The sequence below is a fragment of the Cuculus canorus genome, chromosome 1, assembly GCF_017976375.1.
Source record: "Cuculus canorus isolate bCucCan1 chromosome 1, bCucCan1.pri, whole genome shotgun sequence".
Lineage (NCBI taxonomy): Eukaryota > Metazoa > Chordata > Aves > Cuculiformes > Cuculidae > Cuculus > Cuculus canorus.
Genome location: NC_071401.1, coordinates 190268682 through 190288940, shown reverse-complemented (window position 1 = coordinate 190288940; position 20259 = coordinate 190268682). Strand labels below are relative to the sequence as shown.

General features: G+C 35.2%; 1 protein-coding gene across 9 annotated transcripts in view; it reads left to right on the top strand.

Moving 5' to 3' along the window:
* TAFA5 (TAFA chemokine like family member 5) overlaps positions 1 to 20259 on the top strand; it is a 406890-nt gene that overhangs the window by 80674 nt on the left and 305957 nt on the right. For 8 of the 9 annotated variants that reach the window (XR_008448192.1, XR_008448196.1, XR_008448191.1 and 5 more), the window contains one exon: positions 18733 to 18819. The exons of the other annotated variant lie outside the window; for it this stretch is intronic. Coding sequence is in view for 1 of the 8 variants with exons in the window: in XM_054056431.1 (XP_053912406.1) it covers positions 18733 to 18819 (87 nt within the window). In the remaining 7 variants the exon portion in view is untranslated. The remainder of the gene's footprint in view (positions 1 to 18732; positions 18820 to 20259) is intronic. 9 annotated transcript variants of the gene reach the window in all.

The window sequence follows — 20259 nt, the reverse complement described above, 5'->3', positions numbered from 1 at the left end:
CCTTCAGCACAGAGACTGAAGCCCTGGGAAAGTGTGCTCAGAATCCTAAGAAAAAAGATAATTGCAAATTCATTTGTTTTGTTTTGTACAGCATTTTTAAAGCATTTATATTATGATTAAAAGAAATGTTAACAGCATAACATGTTACATACTGGAACTATCATATTAAAACATAACTTTTGTTGAAATCAGAAATGTATTTTCTCTTTAAGAACAGTCTATAGGTTTGGTTAATACTTTGAAAGTGAAGTATTAATTTCGTAAATCCTCTTTAAGTACTGTAAACTATTGAGTCTTGGAAATGATCTTTTGAATTTGAGGACACGGGAGTGAACTGAAAGTGCTTAAAACCCCTTCACTAATCATAAACCCATTTGGCATTTCTCAGGATTATTAAAAAAATTTCTTGAAATCTAGGATGTGAATGTAATAGTAATAATAAAAGCTACATCTTACACAGTGATGGAGAAATAGATGTCTCTCTTGGTAACAACAACCTAAATTCAGTGATAGCTAAAAAGTTCTAAAGTAGATAGTCTGTCAGTTTAAATGCTAAAATAGGATGTTTTACAAGCTGCCTTCCACAGAAGGGACTTCTGCATTCAAATGAAAACCAGCAAAGACAATAGGTATCAGCAATGTTACTTATTTCCAAGTATACAAAACTACATGCTTCAAATTACAGAAAATTATTTTCCTGTGCACTGGAGAACTGATTTACACCCTTTGTACCACCCTGGAACTTTGATCATATTTGTAATGACTAGAGTCAGCTAAACATAATTTATGGTGTATACTGTAAGCCAGCATCCGTTCTTGGAATACAACTACTTTAAGGTCTTTGTTTCTTTAAATTTATCAAATGTGAGTGAAAGTTAATTTATCAAACGTGGTAAAAAATTAGCTTGGATATTAAATGTCAAGCATTCTTTTTAGTGTGATGCTTACTGAAGAAATCCACAAAAGGTTGTGAGTGTAGTACTACAGTATGAAATCACCATTGGCTTCCATGCTGCTGTACCTTAATGGCATCAGTTTTTCCCTATAGGGACATCATACACCTATTGAAAATACATATTGAGAAGAAATATGTGGAAGTACATCAGTGACTAGCAGCCCGAGCCATTATGACACCGATCATATTTCTAATAAAAGTAAAAATGCACTGACAAAATATCATGGCCATCCTAAGCCAATACTGATAAGCAGGAAGTCTGTTGAGTAGACACCATTGAAATGGTAACATGCACGTGTAAAGTGTTAAGGAAAATGTTGTGGCTTTTTATTTCATTCCCTTATTTATTGCAGAGAAAATAGATACTTCTAAGCAAGATTGTAAGAACCTGAGAATGACTGTGTGAGTTCAGTACAATGGTCTATCTCCTTCTCTCTCGTCTCCAACAGCACTAATAGGTTGGTGCTCATGAGGAGTGAAAGCAGGACAAGCATATGTAGTATTTTCCAGTGCAACTCTTCCAGCTTTTCTCAGATTAGTTTTCGTGAGCCTGATGTGATTTGTCACGTTAGTAAATCTCAATGAAACTTTCTTCTCCATACTTGTCCTGTCTTCTCTTGAATCCGTCCACAACATGCCAAGGTGTTTCACAGGTCTACTTGTGTTGAGAACCATGCACTTTTGTATCCCTAGAGCATGACTGCTGCTAGCTTCATTTGATACTCCCAAGTTCTTGTACTATAAGAAACAAGGAATAGCTGGTCCCTCTCTACTTCCTTCAAGTAGACGAGGTTCACCATGATTTTGTCAATTGCCATAATACCTTCAAATTTTCCCTCTTCCAAAAAAAATCCTTACCACTCAGAAATGTTGTCTTTCATGACTTAACAATGATCCCTGTTTTGGTGGATACGTTTTTTTAATTTCTACAAATTGAAGGATCTGCCCCAAAACATTAGGCAAAGTTATCAAGGCTAATAACCACAAGACAAGTAGACTTTATTTTTTATAGTCCCCTATATAATTTGTCACGCTAGTTTCTTTTGGTTTTTTCTTGCTTTCCACGTTCTCTATAAATTGATGGGGTAGGAGAATTGATGGTATAAGCATAAATTGCTTTTAAAAACTACTGATATTTGTCTAGTTGCTGTTTACATGATAAATGGTATTGTATATCTCATTATTATTAGGGACTACTGACTACTCTGCCTTGCAAATAAACCAGCAGTCAGTGTTTGAGCCTATAGGCTAATGGTAAGAAATGAATATCGGAAAGCTCTCAAATAACAGATTACTCTATTTGTATCCTAGGGTTATTCTGGTACTGATCTAGGAGCTGGGTTCACTTCTATTCTTAAATTATGCTATTTTACAACTTGTCTGAGATGTTATATACTGAGTTCTGTAGTTCAGGGCTCAGTAAGCTTTCTATCTTTAGCACTGTTTCAGTTAGCCTGCCACATCCCATTTTAAAATGTGAAACCTCAATGATCTCTCTGTAGTTCAGCTAAATGGTTAAGAGCTGTGTACCATAGTGGGAGGAATTTGAGTTTCCTATAGTTTCTTATCTGAAAATATGAAGTAGGATTTTCTGACTGAAGTTTGGGTTGTTTTTGTTTTTCACATTAAAGCACTTTTCTAAATAACAGGAATACATAAAAGGCATATAAAGGCAGGAAAGTTATCTTCCATTATTTCCCCACTTGTCTTCTGTTGTTAGTTGGTTCACTGATGTACAAAATTCCACGTTTCCCTCTGTGTTACCCTTTAATGCTGTGCTTTTGTAGTGGGTATTTTAGATAGTGGCTAGTGGACATCAACACAATATCATTGCTATTAAAGCAGAGTGGAAAACTGATTCTTCAAAAACAATTTAAATGTGAATAAAACATTGCTTATGACCCTTTCAAAAATATAAGTCAAACAATCAGAAGATTTTTTTTTTTGTAAGCCCATATATTTTATGAGTAAGTGCTGTTTTCTACTACCATGATTTTCCTTGAATTCTGTATTTCCAAAGAGAACTGTAGCATTTTCTTGTATGGATTTTTGTTTTGGCACATTGCTACAGCAGTAGATGTTAGATACTGTCTATTACTCTGCCTCTGCCAACAACCACAAACAGAATGTTTGCATCTGCTTTGAGCCATGCACCAAATTGGGAACAGTTATCATGCTTACATTGTGCCTGCACAACTGACTAATGACAACTACCCTTCAGAGTATAGGGGGGGGATTATGCCTAATTATTTTTTACTGCAGAGCTGGGAACTTAAGATAATCCTGTGAGCAAATCTTGAATAACTTGAAGTTAGGAAAAATAGGGTAGTGAGAAAAGCTAAGAACATAATAGGAATTTGTCTGAAGCCAGAAAACAACATTTCAGAAATAGATGCATCCTTCCACCTTGAATATTCTAGATGTTTGAGAAGATCTGTATTTGCTGATTTCTGTTTTAATTTCCTCTGTAATTACTATAAATGCAGCAGTCAGTATGCTTTCTCATGACAGTTTTAAATTACTTTCTGGTACCTCCTCCTTCTTTCTTGGAAGTAATAATATTTTCTATGCATTACATGTGGCTTTATGTTACCATGCTCAGTAATTATCTACTGCAAGAAAGCATTATACTTAATATTGGCACATTTTTCTCACATAAATTCTATTAGGTTAACCAAACCAGTAAGAAAAAGAGTGATTAATTTTTCTGGGAAATCGAAATTCAGTGAAGACATATTTACTTTTCTTTAAAAAGTATATTATATTATAATTCATGTATCTGTAACATCTATCTGATTCCATAGGTAAGAAGATTAAACTATATTTTGCAATCAAACTAAGATCTTTAAAGCAAATCATTGTTTTCTTAATTTATTTCAACATTAAATTAGTAAATTGACAAGTAAATTAGCTGATTATCATGTTTGAATTCAGTTGGTACTTAATTTGGCTTGACTTTAAACATACTTTAAATTTCTGTAAAGAAAAAGATTTCTTTGTATATTCATATATTATGTGTGTATATTTTTACATATATATATATAAATAATATTCTGGAATATTTCAGAAAATGCAGTCATAGCTAACCTGTGTGTTGGTTTCTCTGATGCTTTTTTAAGTGTAAATAAAACCATTCTAAAGTATCAGTCATTTTAAAGTTGCCATCCATAATCAAGAATGCTTACTACTTCTTAGAAATGAGATCATACATAAATGAGAAGTTGGTCTGATGGGATGCCATCTTTTAAAAGGAAAAGCATATGAGTTTCAAGGTTTGGAATAAAGCTGCTTTAGAAATATATTCTAATGTGTTGTTATGCTTTATTGCCTGTATTTTTTACAGAAAGGAAAGGTACCAATGACTGTAGCCATGTATATCAGAAATATTTGATAAATTGGAAATATTTGCTCTTTGGAAAACAAACATAATATATGAAGTACCACATATGTTCTAAAAATTTTTCATATATATGCTTACAAATTTTAAATTGAAAGTGTTGGACTTAAAATCTTATTGGTGTGAAGTTAGCTTGACTACCCGAGAACAGTGAATAACCGTGTGCATATAACCTATGTGTTGTCACAGCTAATTGTCCTAAGTTGTGGACTTGCTCTGTGTTTCACTGTAGTTTACAGCAAGTATACTACAGAATAACTTTAGTAGGCAATGCACCTTCAGGTCATTGAGAAAGCCATATAGTTTCTTTAAAAATATAGAAGTAAAAGCAGTATATATTTCACCAGAAACTCTGTTTGGAATTCATTGTGCAAGCCTTGTCTAGATCCTTGCTTTATATATCTGCTTTTTAGATTTTCTTCGTTTCTTTTGTTCAAGAAACAAAAGCTCTCCTCACAGGACTTTATTTTGTTTAGTTTTATAGGTACTGGGTTTCAATTTTCTGTGGCATTTCTATTGTAAATTATATTTGACTACTTTTATATTTTTTCCCTAATGCAAGCACTTATCAGTAACATTGGCTAATGGTGCTGCATACAGTACCAATGGTGGCTTTGCAAAATGTGAGTGATCAAGGGTAGCATCTCCCAGTCAGCAAGTGACAGTACCAGAGCAGGTCCAGTACTTCAGGTCAGCACAGGAGAAAGGTACCTTGGCACTGCTCACCTGAGCTCCTTGGTAGATGAGTAGAATCCTTGAGAAACTGAAAAGAAGTCTTTTAGGGTTTAAGAAAATCCATAATTATAGGCAGTCCATACCAAATCACACCAATGAAAGTAACCGCTTATATGAACTCTGATTATTGCATAGCATAAGAATTTGGCATTGGTAAAGGCATGTAGGCTACATTTGTTGAGAAAAGTTTTTCTGACTTAGAAATTGGCCCTAAATTACTGCCAGTGGATTCTCTCTCTAGAAGTCATTGTATCATAAAAATTGTAATAAAAAGTAAGTAGTGTCACAGACACAGTGCGTACGTAAACCATCCTTAAGACTGAGCATTTGAAATACTGAAATGAAAATAATATATTTACAAGGTATGTAAAGCCATCACAGACAAGAAGGTAATAACCTAGTGCAGGGCTCTACTTACTATTCTCTACCACAAGAGAGAAAGCTGCATAAAATGTAGAAATAATACATGTGGATATATGGTGAATTTTTTCCTTGGAAGTTTGATACAGAAGTGCAAATCTCAAAGGAAGCTTCTGTCTACTTTGAGAGAGAGCTCTGTGGGCAGGTTAGCAGTATGAATCTGAAGGTAGCAGAAAGAGGGAGACTTCTTACTGGGGAAAAGGCGACACTGAAAGGAGAGGGGAAACTTTTTATGACCCTGATAACTGATGTACATAAAAGTGAAAAATTACATGTTTGAGATTTGGAGAAGTGTTGGTATGATGTGCTTTTGTGCCTGCCCATTTTAACTTATGTATGTTATGTTTCAATAATTCATACACTGAGCTCAATTTCTAATCAGCTGCTTCAAGGTAGAGTGCATTGGTCACTATATGAACCAAAGAAAGGTAAGAAATGTATTTAATTCCTTTCACTGAAACCTTCATTGTCTTTCAGAGTTCTGCTGCAATTACATGCATTTGTTTAGCAAGCATTTTTGCTTCTTTGTGCAACACAGAATAGTAGTAGCAACATTTCATTAAGAGGCAACCATGTCAAAAACTAATAAAAACTTACTATTCTTTATAGCTGCTTTATAGATTTGACTCTCCTTTGGTGGGTGTAAGTTTTTTGTCATGACCCAACTGTATATAATTGTATGCAATCCTTATAAGTAAGCTATTTATTGCTTTTGCTACTAGATACATGTCAAGTTATATATGTACTAGTCTATATGTGGGTTTGTTATAATCTGCAAGATAGGCTAACTTGCTGGGACTTGTAGCTTCGGATACTGCCAAGAGATTAAGGCGCAAATGAGGCCAGATATTGCCAATGACTATGTAACTGTTTATTAGAAGAGAGAAAGAGGGGGTAATAGAAAGAAGAAAAGGAGTGGTGCGGGAGAGTGCATGAGAGAATAGCGAGAGTCACCACCAGGGTTCTGCAATGTCCTGCTGATCTCATGTCCTGGGTCTGTCTCAAGAGGTGGTGGTGGTGGTCTGGTCCTGAAGAAGGGTAGCAAACCTCTGTAGATTCAGCATTGTTTTATACCATCTCAGCTGTGGTTGCTGTCCAGTCTTCTCACAGGTCGAGTTAGATGGTCTGATCCAACCCAAACTATTCTATGATTCTATGATTCTATGACTCTATGATTCTATGATCTGGGGCTGTCCAATTTGCTTCCAGGTTGAGTTTAGAAGGTCCGGTCAGGGGATGGCATGTGCCTGTCATGCACAGGCCACGAGCTAACAGTTCATGCAGCCTCTATTTCAGAGCCTGTGAGTCAGAGCCTGTCAGTTCACAATTTTGTGCCCCAAGCTGCCACAAGCAGAGCAGCTGCGGTTACACAGACTTTATTACATGTCTATCTTCCTTGTGCCATTATAGCATTTCAGTCTTATTTTCTCTTCGAGCACCACCAAACACAAAGTTTGAAACAAACATAAAATCCAACAGTTGCAGTGTTATATGTTTAGATTGTGTACATTTATTTATAGTAATGGATCCATTTTAAAGTCTATTCATGTGGTGTTCCATAAGTGTATATTTCAGGGGCAGGTATAAACTAATTTATTTGTGGAAAAGGCGTGATTCTTGTTTTATAAGCTTTACACAGTGGTCTTCTGAAATAATAGCTACACCAGGGTGCACAGCACTTGCGTGCAGACATTCTTTTTAGTGTGAGCTGTTAAAGAAAAATGATTTGATGTACAGTAAACACAGGAAGACTTTTAAAGACTCTATTTCTAGTGTCTTCTGTAAGAAGATTAGCAGTGTCTTTACTTTGCTATCTGTATGCTCCTTCTGCCGGATGCTTCTGATTGCATATGAGGGCTTAGACATGCACACAAAGGAATAGTTAATGATGTCTTCTCCTTCAGTTTGTACGTGATGATATGTAAAGTTATTCATATCTCTTGCAACACACTGGTACTTCCAGTAATGAAAGCATGTCTGACCAGGAATAGGGGTGTTGTACTTACACTGAAAAGCTAAGAACCCTGGCAGGCTAGATTCATTGTTTTTTACTTCAAGCATTTCTATGCTGAAGAGGTTCAATAGTGGCCTTTTCTTCAGGAAAAAGTCTTTCTGTGGCATGATAGTGATTTTCCCATTAAAATTAATTAATTAAACTAATACTGTAAGCAAACAAATAAACAAAACAGTATTAGTGGATGCAATTATGGTATTTTAGTTTATTTTTTTAATAGCTGAGATAATTCAATTTGTGTTTTCTACAAAGATCCATCAGCAGTAGAGCATATGATGCTGAATTGCAACTGTGTAGTAAAAGGAAACAGGATCCCCCAAATCCATTGTGCTTGCCTCTAAATAAACAGTTAAATCATAACACCTATAGATCTGTGATCCAGAGAGTCAGTCTGGATTTCCTTAAACAACTAAAGTCCAGCAGATTATTTAGCATTTGTTGCTAGAAGAAAGTTGTTTTCAACATATAGTTAAAGTTATCACCACAAGGTGGAGTTGTGAACTTTCCAGAATGAACAATCCCTTCATTACATCAACAGGGAGTAACCATAATTTCTTCTTTACTATTATGTTTCAATTACATGTGAAGGTTTATAGGTATAAACATTCAAGAGAAGAAGAAGATAATTTTGGAACTATTTCTATGGTCAAGATAGAGTCTTAATGTGAAGTTGGTCCTGGTTTTAAACCTGGATTTTTTAATCTTTTCTTGTCATGTATATGCATAGTTGACCCAAAGTGAAAATATATATATAAGGAAAAAAGGTAGTAGATTTACAGCGTTAAGAATATTTTTCCATTTTCTTCGATTCACTAAGAACCACAGTCCTGCAGCACATCAAAGATGTTGCTGCAGATGATCTTAATGGTGCTTACAGACAGAGAAGTTTCTGTCACATAGAGTTTTTGGGAGGAAAATCTAGACTTACCACATATATAAACAATGCAGTTTTGTAACGTGGAGTTTGGTATAATTAGTTAGCTGTTTAAAGGAATTCTATTATTCATGCTCAAGTGTTGAGCCAAAATGACTTCTTGCTTTGTAACCCTGACAGGATTTTGAAATACATATAGATTTAAGAAATACATAATTTTAAAGGAATGTGTTTGTTGTCTTCTATAAAAATAGTGGTTTATAAAATTACCAGTGTTTCTAGTTTGTTGTAAATGACTACATAGATGTAACTCAGATTTGTTTGGATAGTTTAATTTGTGTCTTTTAAACATATATCTCTAGAGCCTGAAAATTTTCGAAGCACTCCTGATGTTTCATAGAGTTAATTGGAGAAGTTTTAGTAGTGCAACAATTGGTGATGCAGGAGGTTGTGGTGCTGAAAGGACAGCTCATGGCAGCTCTCACTGATTGCCTTACGTGACGCGTGTGTCAGGGGCCTAGAAATGATTGGAATATTGTCATTATATAGGCATTATCAGTTAAAAGTTTTTTAAAGTGCCTTTATAATAAATCTTATTGATTATAAACTGTTATCTGTAGTGTTCTTTCACAGAATCATAGAATCGTAGAATAGTTAGGGTTGGAAGGGACCTTAAAGATCATCTAGTTCCAACCCCCCTGCCATGGGCAGGGAGATCCCAATAGATCAGGCTGCCCAAGGCCCAGTACAGCCTAGCCTTGAACACCTCCAGGGATGGGGCATCCACAACTTCCCTGGGCAACCTGTTCCTGTGCCTCATCCTCTCATGGTGAAAGAAATTCTTCCTTATGTCTAGCCTAAATCTGCCCCTCTCCAGTTTATACTCATTACCCCTGGTCCTATCCCCACAAGCCTTTGTGAGCAGTCCCTCTCCAGCTTTCCCGTAGCCCCTTTCAGGTACTGGATGGTCACTATAAGGTCTCCTTGGAGCCTTCTCTTCTCCAGACTGAACAAGGCCAACTCTCTCAGCCTGTTTTTGTATGGGAGGTGCTGCAGCCCTCTGATCATCTTTGTAGCCTTTCTCTGGACCTGTTCCAACAGCTCCATATCCTTCTTATGTTGAGGATTCCAGAACTGGACGCAATACTTCAGATGAGGTTTCACAAGAGAAGAATAGAGGGGTAGAATCACCTCCCTTTCTCCTTATGGAATACATTACATCCTCTGAGGCCATGCCAACCTGTCGTTTAGGAGGGCTGTGTGAAGTCCTTCCTTTAAATGTTTCTCTTTTAATGCTTAGGAGAGGAATATTTGGCATTGTTTGTCTCTCTCTATCTTTTTTTTTTTTTTTTTTTTTCCCCTTGAATTCATTGTGGTAATTTATAAAATGGTGTAACTGTCTCTCAGTTTTCATCCCTTGTTTTGGGATGTCATGCCATATGACTTTATTCTTTTATGTTACTCAGTAGTGATTAAAAGTTCAAACTATTAATCATTAAATGAACAAAAAAAAAAAATTACAGCAGAATTTTAAAGATGCAATTTACGCTTTGCTCTAATTTTCCTTAAGCCATTTTTTCAGTCATAAGGAATTCAATCTGATATTTTGAGCAAGCTTTGAAAATCCCGTTGATCTTTTCAGTTTTCATATGGTATATGTATGTTCCTCACTGGATTTAAAATGTTGCCTTAAACCTCTAATTTTAGTAATAAATGCCTTTAGCTGCCGTAGTTCAGGCTTTTGTCAGTGTTTTGAAAATCTTGATTTCTTAGACAGTCAGGTAGGTCCATTTTCATACTGAGTATATAACGTGAGCATCTGCTTTTTTTGGAGCAAGAAAACATTATCTTCTTAGCTTATTGCCATGATTCATGTGGAGTTGACTGCACTACAATTTCTGTCTTTGCCATGATGGCCTGTAGATATATATGTTTGCTGGTATTGCATATTAGTGTTAACCTAAACAACACTGCTTCTGTCACCCTTTTCTGGTAGGAATAGTTTCCAATGTCAGAAATAAGAGCAAGAACCTACATTAAAATATTATGTGTTGGAAGAAAGTCCTTCTGTCTGTCATTCATAACTTTATATTATTTTCTGAAGTAACTTCTCCAGAAATTTGTGAGCCCATCATTAACTCCGAGGAAGCATCCCCTTCCAAATTTGTGGACAGTTAACAGCCATCACTTTCTCTTTTTACTAAGTTGTACGTCTAGGACATTATAGATCCTAGTCACAATTGAACTGGAGTTTATGGTTCTTCTCTAGTTTAATGTTGACACTGTGTCAACTGCAAATGTTTAATAATATAGAGCGAAGGTCCTGTTTTGATTAATTCCATTACCTGACAGTAAGGAATGGACTGTTGTCTGCCATGTGAGTTGAAACTTTGGATGTTATGAATCTGAATCATGCATTCTTACTATACTGAATGTAATGCATTTATTAAATTAATAAATACAAGCTATTAACTTTTGGCAAAGAGCATATGATCAGAAATGGGTAAACTAAGATGGTCATGCAACTTTTGTTTTAATACCAGTAGTATACTATAACTATACATATTCACCATAACTAAATATACTATGTATCCTTATAACAACGTAACTCTTGCATATTCCAAGATTAAAAATGTTGATTCTCCTAGTGTAAGTAAAACAGAGAAGTCTCACAATCTTCACCTTTTTTTTCAGGTGGTCTCAGAGTAGTTTTGGGAGCAGATAGGCATCAGGTTTTTCTAAGCTGTCTTTGTCTTTCAGAAGATTTCATTCCAGTTTAGTGATTCCCAAGAGCAACCTGTCATTGCATGCCACTTGCATTTTTATGAAAATTCTTATCTGCACATGCTGAACCTTTTCATGAAACCACAAAAGGCAAGATCATAAAACTATACCTGTACATCAAAGATAATTCTACTACAAGAAACGCAAAATTTAACTAAGTCGATGACCAGCCCAACAACATAATTTTGCAATATCATGGTTATTTCTAACTTTTGTTGTTACTGTTGTTGCTGTCAGATTGAACTATGGAGTCAGTTTCTTCTTTTGAATATATTTTAATTTCTTCAGTATTTTTTTAATGTTAATTTATTTAAGTTGATCAGGTTTTAATTAAAACTATGGACCTTAGTAAAATTTTATCTAAATATATGCTATGTGCAGACTTATTAGAATCTCTTTGCTTTCACTTACTGTTATGCTGTAGCTTTTATTGCAAGGAGAGGAACATGAAGAAAGGTCATGTTACTGCATTGGTTCTTGATCCTACTTCTTGGCTTCAATTTGAATTATTTGGGGTTCCCATCTTGTGGTTGAATTACTCTCTGATTTCCTTAGGGTGTATCTGACAAGACATAATAGCACCATCTTCATGGAAACAGCTGGTTAGACATTATTTTCTTGAGATTTTCACCAGTTATTTTGTTATAGTACTTTCTTTTGTAGATTGAACTATGTCATTTATACATATCTATACTATACATGCATACATATTATCGTGCATGAGACCTTTCACAAAAGAGAATGACTTTGCTTTGCTATTCTCTAAAATCTTACCTCTGTATGTTGTTGACAATCTGTTAGCTCCTGGTAAAATTAGCACAATGCTGCTCATGACCAAATGTCAACTAACATATTTATGACTTTTTGTTCACTGAGTCATTATCATTCTCTGTGCTGACTAGGTTGATAGTGGTTGTCCATTTTAAGTGAAGCCATCCATTTTAATTGATACAATTCTGAGACTCTTTTCATTGACACGACCTTCCTGTGAGGAACAATTGCTGTTGTCTAAACCATCACAACTAGCTGGGACTCCTACAGCTTGCCTAGCTCCATATGTTCATTTTTAACAGCTTAATTTTCAGTTTCCAGTATTGGGATTCCTGTGGCTTTCTCCACTAGTGTTTGGTCAGGCACCCGACAAACTTCACAGCAGAGGGCCCTTGCTAGCATCTTGTAAGTGGGATTTCTGGTATCCACTTTTAGCTTCAGTAGTCTTTCTTTCCAGATTTTCTGAGAAGCATCCTGTAGGTTCTTCCACATTGTAGGCAAAGGTTCACTTTCTCCTTGAGTGAGGACTTCGCTCCATGTGTGCTTTTCTGGACTTGCCAGATGGTGCTTTTTTAAAAATGAATCCTTTACACGGTAATTTTTAAACTGCACATCTGCACATAAATATAGCCATTCTAATAAATTGTACTCCAGTGAATATGAATTATTTGTATAAAGGACCAAACTCCTCTGTGGCAGCTATGTAGGCTGCCATTTCACAAAGTGAAAATATACTTGTTGATCTCATTATGGCTTTTGTATAGCTTCAGATAAATGAACTGTTTCTCCCAGTCAGCTGTATATCTCTGGGGACAAAGTAGGATGAAGAACAGAATAACCCGTTCTAACCAGGTAACACGGTCTGATCTCATTTTGATGAAGCAGTTCCAGAAAGGATTATATAATATCTCCGAGAGGGTACTAGAAATTTGAAGTCTTCCTTTAGTCCTTCATTAGAAACATTTTTCCACTCCTGTTTGACTGTTTAAATACCGCATCCCACATGGAACTAGGAACTTTTAAATTTTATTATTCTCTTATATGATTGCAGTTCTAGTTTTCTCCATCCAGTTCCTGTATCAGCAGTCTCAAAAGAAATGAAAGGAGATGAAGTGATGCTACTGGACACCAGTTTCTTGTCTTTAATGTGACATTTATTTGACTTTTCTGAAACAGAATTATCTATACTGATCACATTGAATCAGAGTATGTTTTTTTTTTTTTTTGAATGTGCAAATGTAAGCAAGTAGCTTACAGGCACAGGAAAAAACCCTTGCACTGGACTAGGGAGAATTAGAGAAAATTAAAAGCTACTCATACAACCTAACTGAGCACCTAAGCTCCTTACTAGCAAGAATCTCTGTTTCTGTAATCTGATAATTTTGCTAATGTACAGTCTATCTTCTTAATTTTTCTATTACTCAGTGATAATAAAAATGATAATGAAAATTATTGAGGAGTACCCAGTTTTCTGGTCCTGTAGTGAAGGTACGATAGGAACTTAAATCACATTTTTATCTAAATTTGGATCTTCATTTAGTCTTCTAGGGAACAGATATCTGTCCCCTCAGAACAGGATGGCCCTTAACATGCTAAGGTTGCAAAAGGTAGATGCCTGAGGAATTTCCGGTCCAACTAGGGATGTGTCAGTTTAAAAGCATATAGAAGGAACAGAAGGAGGGATGAAAGGATGAGGGAAGAAAGACAGAAAGACAAAAAGGGAGAGACAGCTGATGTGGGAGGAAGGGAAGAAGGAAGAAAGGGAGGAAGGGTGCGAGGGAGAAAGAAAAAGGGAAAGATAAAGGGAAAGTAAAAAAGAAAAAGAAGCAGGGGAGGGAGGGAGGGAGGGAAAAAGAAGGATTCTAAGGAGTTCTTGGAGAATAAGTGATCTGAGAAACTGCACTATGTGTACAGTGATTAAATATATGTGTTAGACTGAAATGGATGTGAAGACACAATCTAGTCTATCCTCTTATGTGAATTAGGATCACCTTTAATGGATATTTATTTAACTTATTCTTAAACACCTGTCAAGGTGTGGATTCCCTCTCAATGATAATCTGCTCTACTATTTAACTATCCTGATATCTTGGCTGTTTTCAGTTAGCATATAATGTAAATCCCCTTTGCTATACTGGCATCTCTAATTAAACCCAGGTCTAATTTATCTACATCTTTCTTAAAACATGAAGCCACAAACCAAGAAAAGTGTTATTGCTGAAACTTCAGGAGTGAAGTTCAGGAGACAGTACTTACCTAGTCTTTTGTTTCTGCCAATGAATTCCAAAATTATACTTCTCTTTATGGCAAGAACATTGTATTTTTTTGATCATTATTCACTTTGTGATCTAGTACATCTTCGTGCCTTTTTCCATTATGCAGTTGTCTTCTATTTTCTCTTTTGTGATTGTTTAGCTCTTGAGAAAAAATATAATGCCTACAATTCCCTCCTTACCAAAATGAAAGACGAATCGCTGTGTTCCAGATTCAGAAGAATTCTGTTATCATTTGATCAGATCTATGAATTAATAAAAATTAATCTAAATGACTGCAAAAGTATTTATATTTATAAATGTCATATATTTGCATGATTATAATATTATATTTATAAGCCAAATTCTATTCTCTGATATTCAGGGGTAAATATGCTTGTCCCTTTAGATTTGGCCTCATTAAAACTAAAAATACTGTACATGTCTTATTACAGAATTAGTTTATCCAAAAGGAACTATGTAGGAAACAGTTAGGTTTTATTTTTTCCCTTTTTTTCCCCTCAAAACTAGGCTCCTCTGTATAATGTAACACTTTGCATTGTCTGAAGGAAAATATTTTGGTATCAAAATCATGTTCCGGATATGATGCCTCCTGTTCTGAATGTGACGATCGGGGAATTTGCTTTCACTGCTCTCGTATATCAGAACCAGTTATGGCCCATATAACTGTCATCGTTTCAGTAACCTACAGATTTGTTGCTGTAATGAAGCTTCCCGATAAACAAAGTTATTTTTATTTATTAAGTCAGCAGTTGGATCTACAGCTGAATAGAAAAGCTTATTGTGTAAAGATCTGAGGTTATATGTAACATATTTTGAAATGCTGTATATGGACAGGAGAATATAGTCATGGTTACGGCAGTGGGCAGGAAATCACAGTTTTGAGTCTTGGCTGTGCCACAGACTTTCTGTGTGACTTTGGACAAGCTACTCTTTGTGCATTAGCTAATAATACTATCTCTATCTCCCAGGGGTGTTGTGAGAATACATTCATTAATGTTTGTAAGGCGCTTGGATACTATACCGATGGGGCCATATAAGCACTTAAGAGAAACAATCCATTTTTGCAACAATGTGCATCTCCCTGACTAAGGACTTTTTTGCTGGAAGTTTTTCATAGATGCTTCTTATGAATAAATCTACTTTATAATGATACAGTGAGGTTAAACTGCCTTTTGGAGTGCAGTTTCACTTTAGTATTCAGAACAGGTGTAAACAGTCATAAGTTTGAAAGCTGTTCCCAAGGAAAAAGAATAGAATTTTTATAGTGAGACATTTGAAGAGAAAAGATAACTCTCCTGATTCATCTAGTTCAGAACATGGAGGATTATTTACAGCTGTATCTGTCTCACAAATAGTTTCTAAAGTTTTAAGCATTTCTTATTACATTGTCTAAACTACTTCCTCAGGCAAGTCATCCCCTTGCCTAATTGCCTTTACAGTTAAACAGTTTGCTCAAAATTCTAGCCTATTTTTTCCTTGTGGATATAAGCTGCTCTTTCAGTCTGTCCTTTCTTTCTGAAATAACCTTCACTCATATGTGTTCAGTTCAGACACACAACACAGTTATAGCAGGTTAACAAGGTATTGCTCTAGAGCTGATGGGAGGTAAATTGGTAAGCCACTGTAATTTGATTTGATAATTTGCCTGGCTGAGTGCTGTACAGTATTAAAATCTCAACATGGGGCTCAGAGCATTAGCACCAAGGAGAAGAAGAATAATATTCAATATTCCCAAGGGCTTTGTAGAGGACTTGTTGGTGAGAATAGGAGGGAATTAGGTGCCACAAAGGCCTCAAAAAGGTTTTATTACGGTTTGTTTTATTTCCATTTGTAGCAACTAGTGGCAGTAGATAAATTACGGAAGTAAGGGATTTGGAAAAATGTGAGCAATCCTGGAGGACATTAAAGAGAGCTCTGCAGTTTTTGAGACTCAGCAAACAAGATATCTGTTTTACTTCCACGTCAAACTTTTTAATGTTTTAATGTTGAGTTCTCTGAGAGACAGAAGCATCAAATATAAGTTTCAAAATGTTTAGGAAAATGGATATCATCAGAACATAGAGACCCTATAAAGTCTCAATACTGGAAACAGATACTCTCATCTCCTACCATGTTAAATGTAAAGAATCAACAGGATCTTAAAAAGTATCCAGCTGTAGAAAATCAAAGCTCGCAATCAGCTACAATACGTAAACATACAGGAGAACAGTCTTTGTTCTGGGGTTCATGGGATTGCTTGCTTGCTGTGAAGTCCATCTCTCAACTACTGTTGTTTTAATACATACTGAATGGAATTGCTTTTTATAAAGTACCCATATGAATTAGAGTCAAAATAATTTTCAAGATGAATATTGTTTTAAGGTATGGTTAGATTTTTCTCACAATGCAGGAGAAAAGAGCTTTGTAATTTTTTTTTTTCTCTGTGAGTACTGGGGATTGGACGGGGTTGATTTCATCTTCTATTGTATGCATATGTAATATGTACTACTCTGGACAGGAGAACTAAAAATGAAAGAAAGAAAGAAGTAAAGTACACTATTCAAGCATTGTATAAACTTATTACAAAAGAAGTCATGAGCATCATCTCCTAGTCTTAACTTGGATTTGCAACCATCACGCTGTCCCAACCTCATTGTTTTGTATCCCATTTTCTGGGCTTAGCTAAAGACTCAGTACAGTCATGGTTTCATTCAGTTTATCAGTAAATGTGATAAGGTATTCTTAATTGGAAGTCCAGATTTTGCAATATAACTTGATGCAGTATTGAATAAAAAGTATCAATGAAGTCAAGGAGAGGAACCATTATTAACAATTGTTAATAAAACATTATTTTCTCTCAGTTGTTTTATACTAGAACATCTGTTTAATATAAACTCTTAGTTTATTGATGTTTCTGTTTATTAGGCATTATTTATATCAGATCCTTACCAAAATTTTCCTGCAATGACAATAAAATCTCTACCAAATATTCTGGGAAAAAAATGTAACTTAAAGGATTATTTTTATCATCTTAAATAACAAGAAATAGTCTACATCTTGAGTCAAACTAATCCTCTTTGATCCACAGTATGCATTGCATACAAAAAATAATTGGGATGATAAAGATTAATGCAGTTTGAAAAAACAATTTCAAAAAATAACAGATGCCTGTTTAATAAACTTGGTTCTGATAGTCAGCCAAGATGAGCAGCACAAGCAATGGAAAATTCAAATTTCCATTAAAAAGTTTTGTCCTATGTCGTTTCTGTCAAAAGGAAGACATACTTCTTTGGAAGTACAGCTGGAAAACGAATATAATTATACCTACTCAAGCTATTACAATTACATTTCTATGTTTTAATGACTGCCTTCTTGAGGATGTTCTTCTGTATGAGAAGCAGTAGGGTATGTAATCTGTAAAGGGTAAGGCCTTTTCCTTATGGCAAAGTTAACTGCAACTGTTTCTCATAGTAGGAGGTCATTGGTCATATACTCATTCTATCCACTTTGATAGGACAACATAACTGATAAACACCTTTGTACCTGTGGCATGTCTTTAGGATTGATGCCAGCTGCACGTGTTTACATCAACAGAATAACTTTTCCCTTGCTGATCCCTCAGGCAATAGTTAATAAAGAATTAGATGTTATCTTGCTCATACTATCTGATACTTCAGTTTACTACATAAAGTACACACCTGCTTCTCATATCTCCTCTATATTGTACAGAAGTGATTATGAAAAAAAATATTTAAAACTTAATGGTACCTAATGGGAGGAAAATATCTGTTATGTGTAGGCAAAGAGAAGAAAGCAATACAAATGTGGTTGGCATTCAAAATATATCTAAAATATCCTTTTTAACCATAATAATTATTCTAGTTAGTATACTGTCTTTTGCTAGTCCCTTATTTCTAGAAGTAATTATCATGTGCTCTGTGAGACTGATTTGTTCTTATTTTACAGAATTCCATTCATTTTCTGTGTAAAAAAGGATTATTTTTTTTTCTGGCATTATTTCCTCATAAAGGAGAAAAAGACAAAATAAAACAAAACACAAGCCACAAAGCAAGCTGTTTGTGGATCCAACAGTTGGTGGCATTAGATTTTAAGGTTTTATTTAACACAGTTTTACTACCTATAACTAGGAAAGTGCAAGGTACTATAGTGTATCTCCTCTACAAGGAAGATACGAATACATAGCCTCTTTGAAAGATAGAAGGAGAGGGGGAGAGAGATTCTTTTATCTATTTTCACTTAAGTCAGATGCAGTTGGATGTGTTTGTTTAACTTATATCTGAAATGATGCAAAAGAGTGAAGGTCAATTTTATGAATACTGTTCTCAGCATCTTAAAGTAGCTGTTCCATGCAGTAGGATGATTGTAAGTGGGAACACCAAAGTGTGTTCTAAATCGTTAGGTGTGTGGGCTATTAGACCCCCTAATGTTGTAGTTTATTCTGTGTTCATTTCCTTTTGCATTTTCAGAAGTGATTTCAATTGAATCATTTATGGTTCTTCCATTCAGATTATAACAGCTATTTTGGAGCGGATAACCCTCAATGGCTGTATATGAGACATTGCCCGGGGTGCTTCCAAGATGCTTTTGAGCTGGGTAAGGAATCACTGAGTGTTGACACATTCTCAAAGCACTATGGCATGGATTGAGAGCATATAGTTTATAAACTTTGTTATTGATCTTTTATTCTGTGTATTACTGACAGAATATACTATACCACTTTCCTCTGAAATGTTAAACAAAACAAATAAAGATCTTTTTTGTAAAAAAAAGGTTACAATATCAAATCTGTATGTAGTAACTCATACATAAAAAACTTTAATTCATTATTATCCATTTCTGGTGTGTCTACTTTTACTATAGTAGCCATTCAATGTATAATATTATAATGTAATGCCATAATATAGCCATTATATTAGTATACTGGTGAGGTAAAACAGATTTTTACTGTGACTTTAAGGTCAAAGCTGTTTCTGCAAGTATGGCTTGACCAATATGCTAGTTTAAGACTTAAATTGTCATTCAAGCTGTAATTCCTAGATCTTCTGTACTATCTACATATTACCTTATGCACTCTTGTTCAGTTAGAAGCAATTGGATATTGTAACTCATCTCCCCTTTCATATACGGACATAGGCAACTAAAATCATATGGACTAGGGAACTTGAACCTGTGCACAGAGGACTGTATAGACATAGAGTGTTGGTGTGGGGCTTTCACGGAGTGTGCATTAAGTGAAGAAACCAGTCTTTTGTTCAAAAGCCTGCTGATGAGTATGATGATTGGGACAGTCCAGCACAGGTATAATGCTAAAACCTCCCAGGAGCTGGCATAAAGAGAGGTCCATGATCTACTTCACTCTTTCTGTATTAAATGTTAAGTAATGTCCAAGGAGATTGTATATTCTGCTGTGGAGAACATTCTATCTCTTAAAATATTTGCATAACGCTCTTTGTAATGATTTATCCTGCTGGAATTCCACTGAATGAGCTACAGTGTCTCCAGGATTTTTACAGAAGTTAGTTGAGGCTGTGCACTGTCACTGCCCCATGTGCCAATGGTACTATTTTAATATCTGGCTTTTTTCTTAAATGCCAAAATTTTAGATGCTCCATTTCATGTTGTAGTGAAAGGTTCTCATTTTAAAGCAATGTAATCATGCAGAAAAAATATTCTGATTAGAACAGCATAACTCAAAACAAAACCAAAGAAATTGTTTCCCTTTTTAAAGTATACTTTTCACAAAAAAAAAAAGTTTTGTGAAAAGCTGCTAAACATTGGCTACTTCATTAACTATAGTAAGCTATAGGCTGCCTGACGTATCTAGTAAATAAAAGCAATAAACTTCCCACAAAAACAAACAGACAAGCAAATGATGAATAAGTGAATGCAAGGCAAGGTTGTATTAGTTTGTGGTTCCTGTCATTATCCCACTGCATGTGTACAAATATTGGCCTCCAGTGTGTTAATTCCACAGAGTCCAGTAATAAATCTCAGATTATCTTGCAGTAATCCATCTTCATACTACTGAACAAA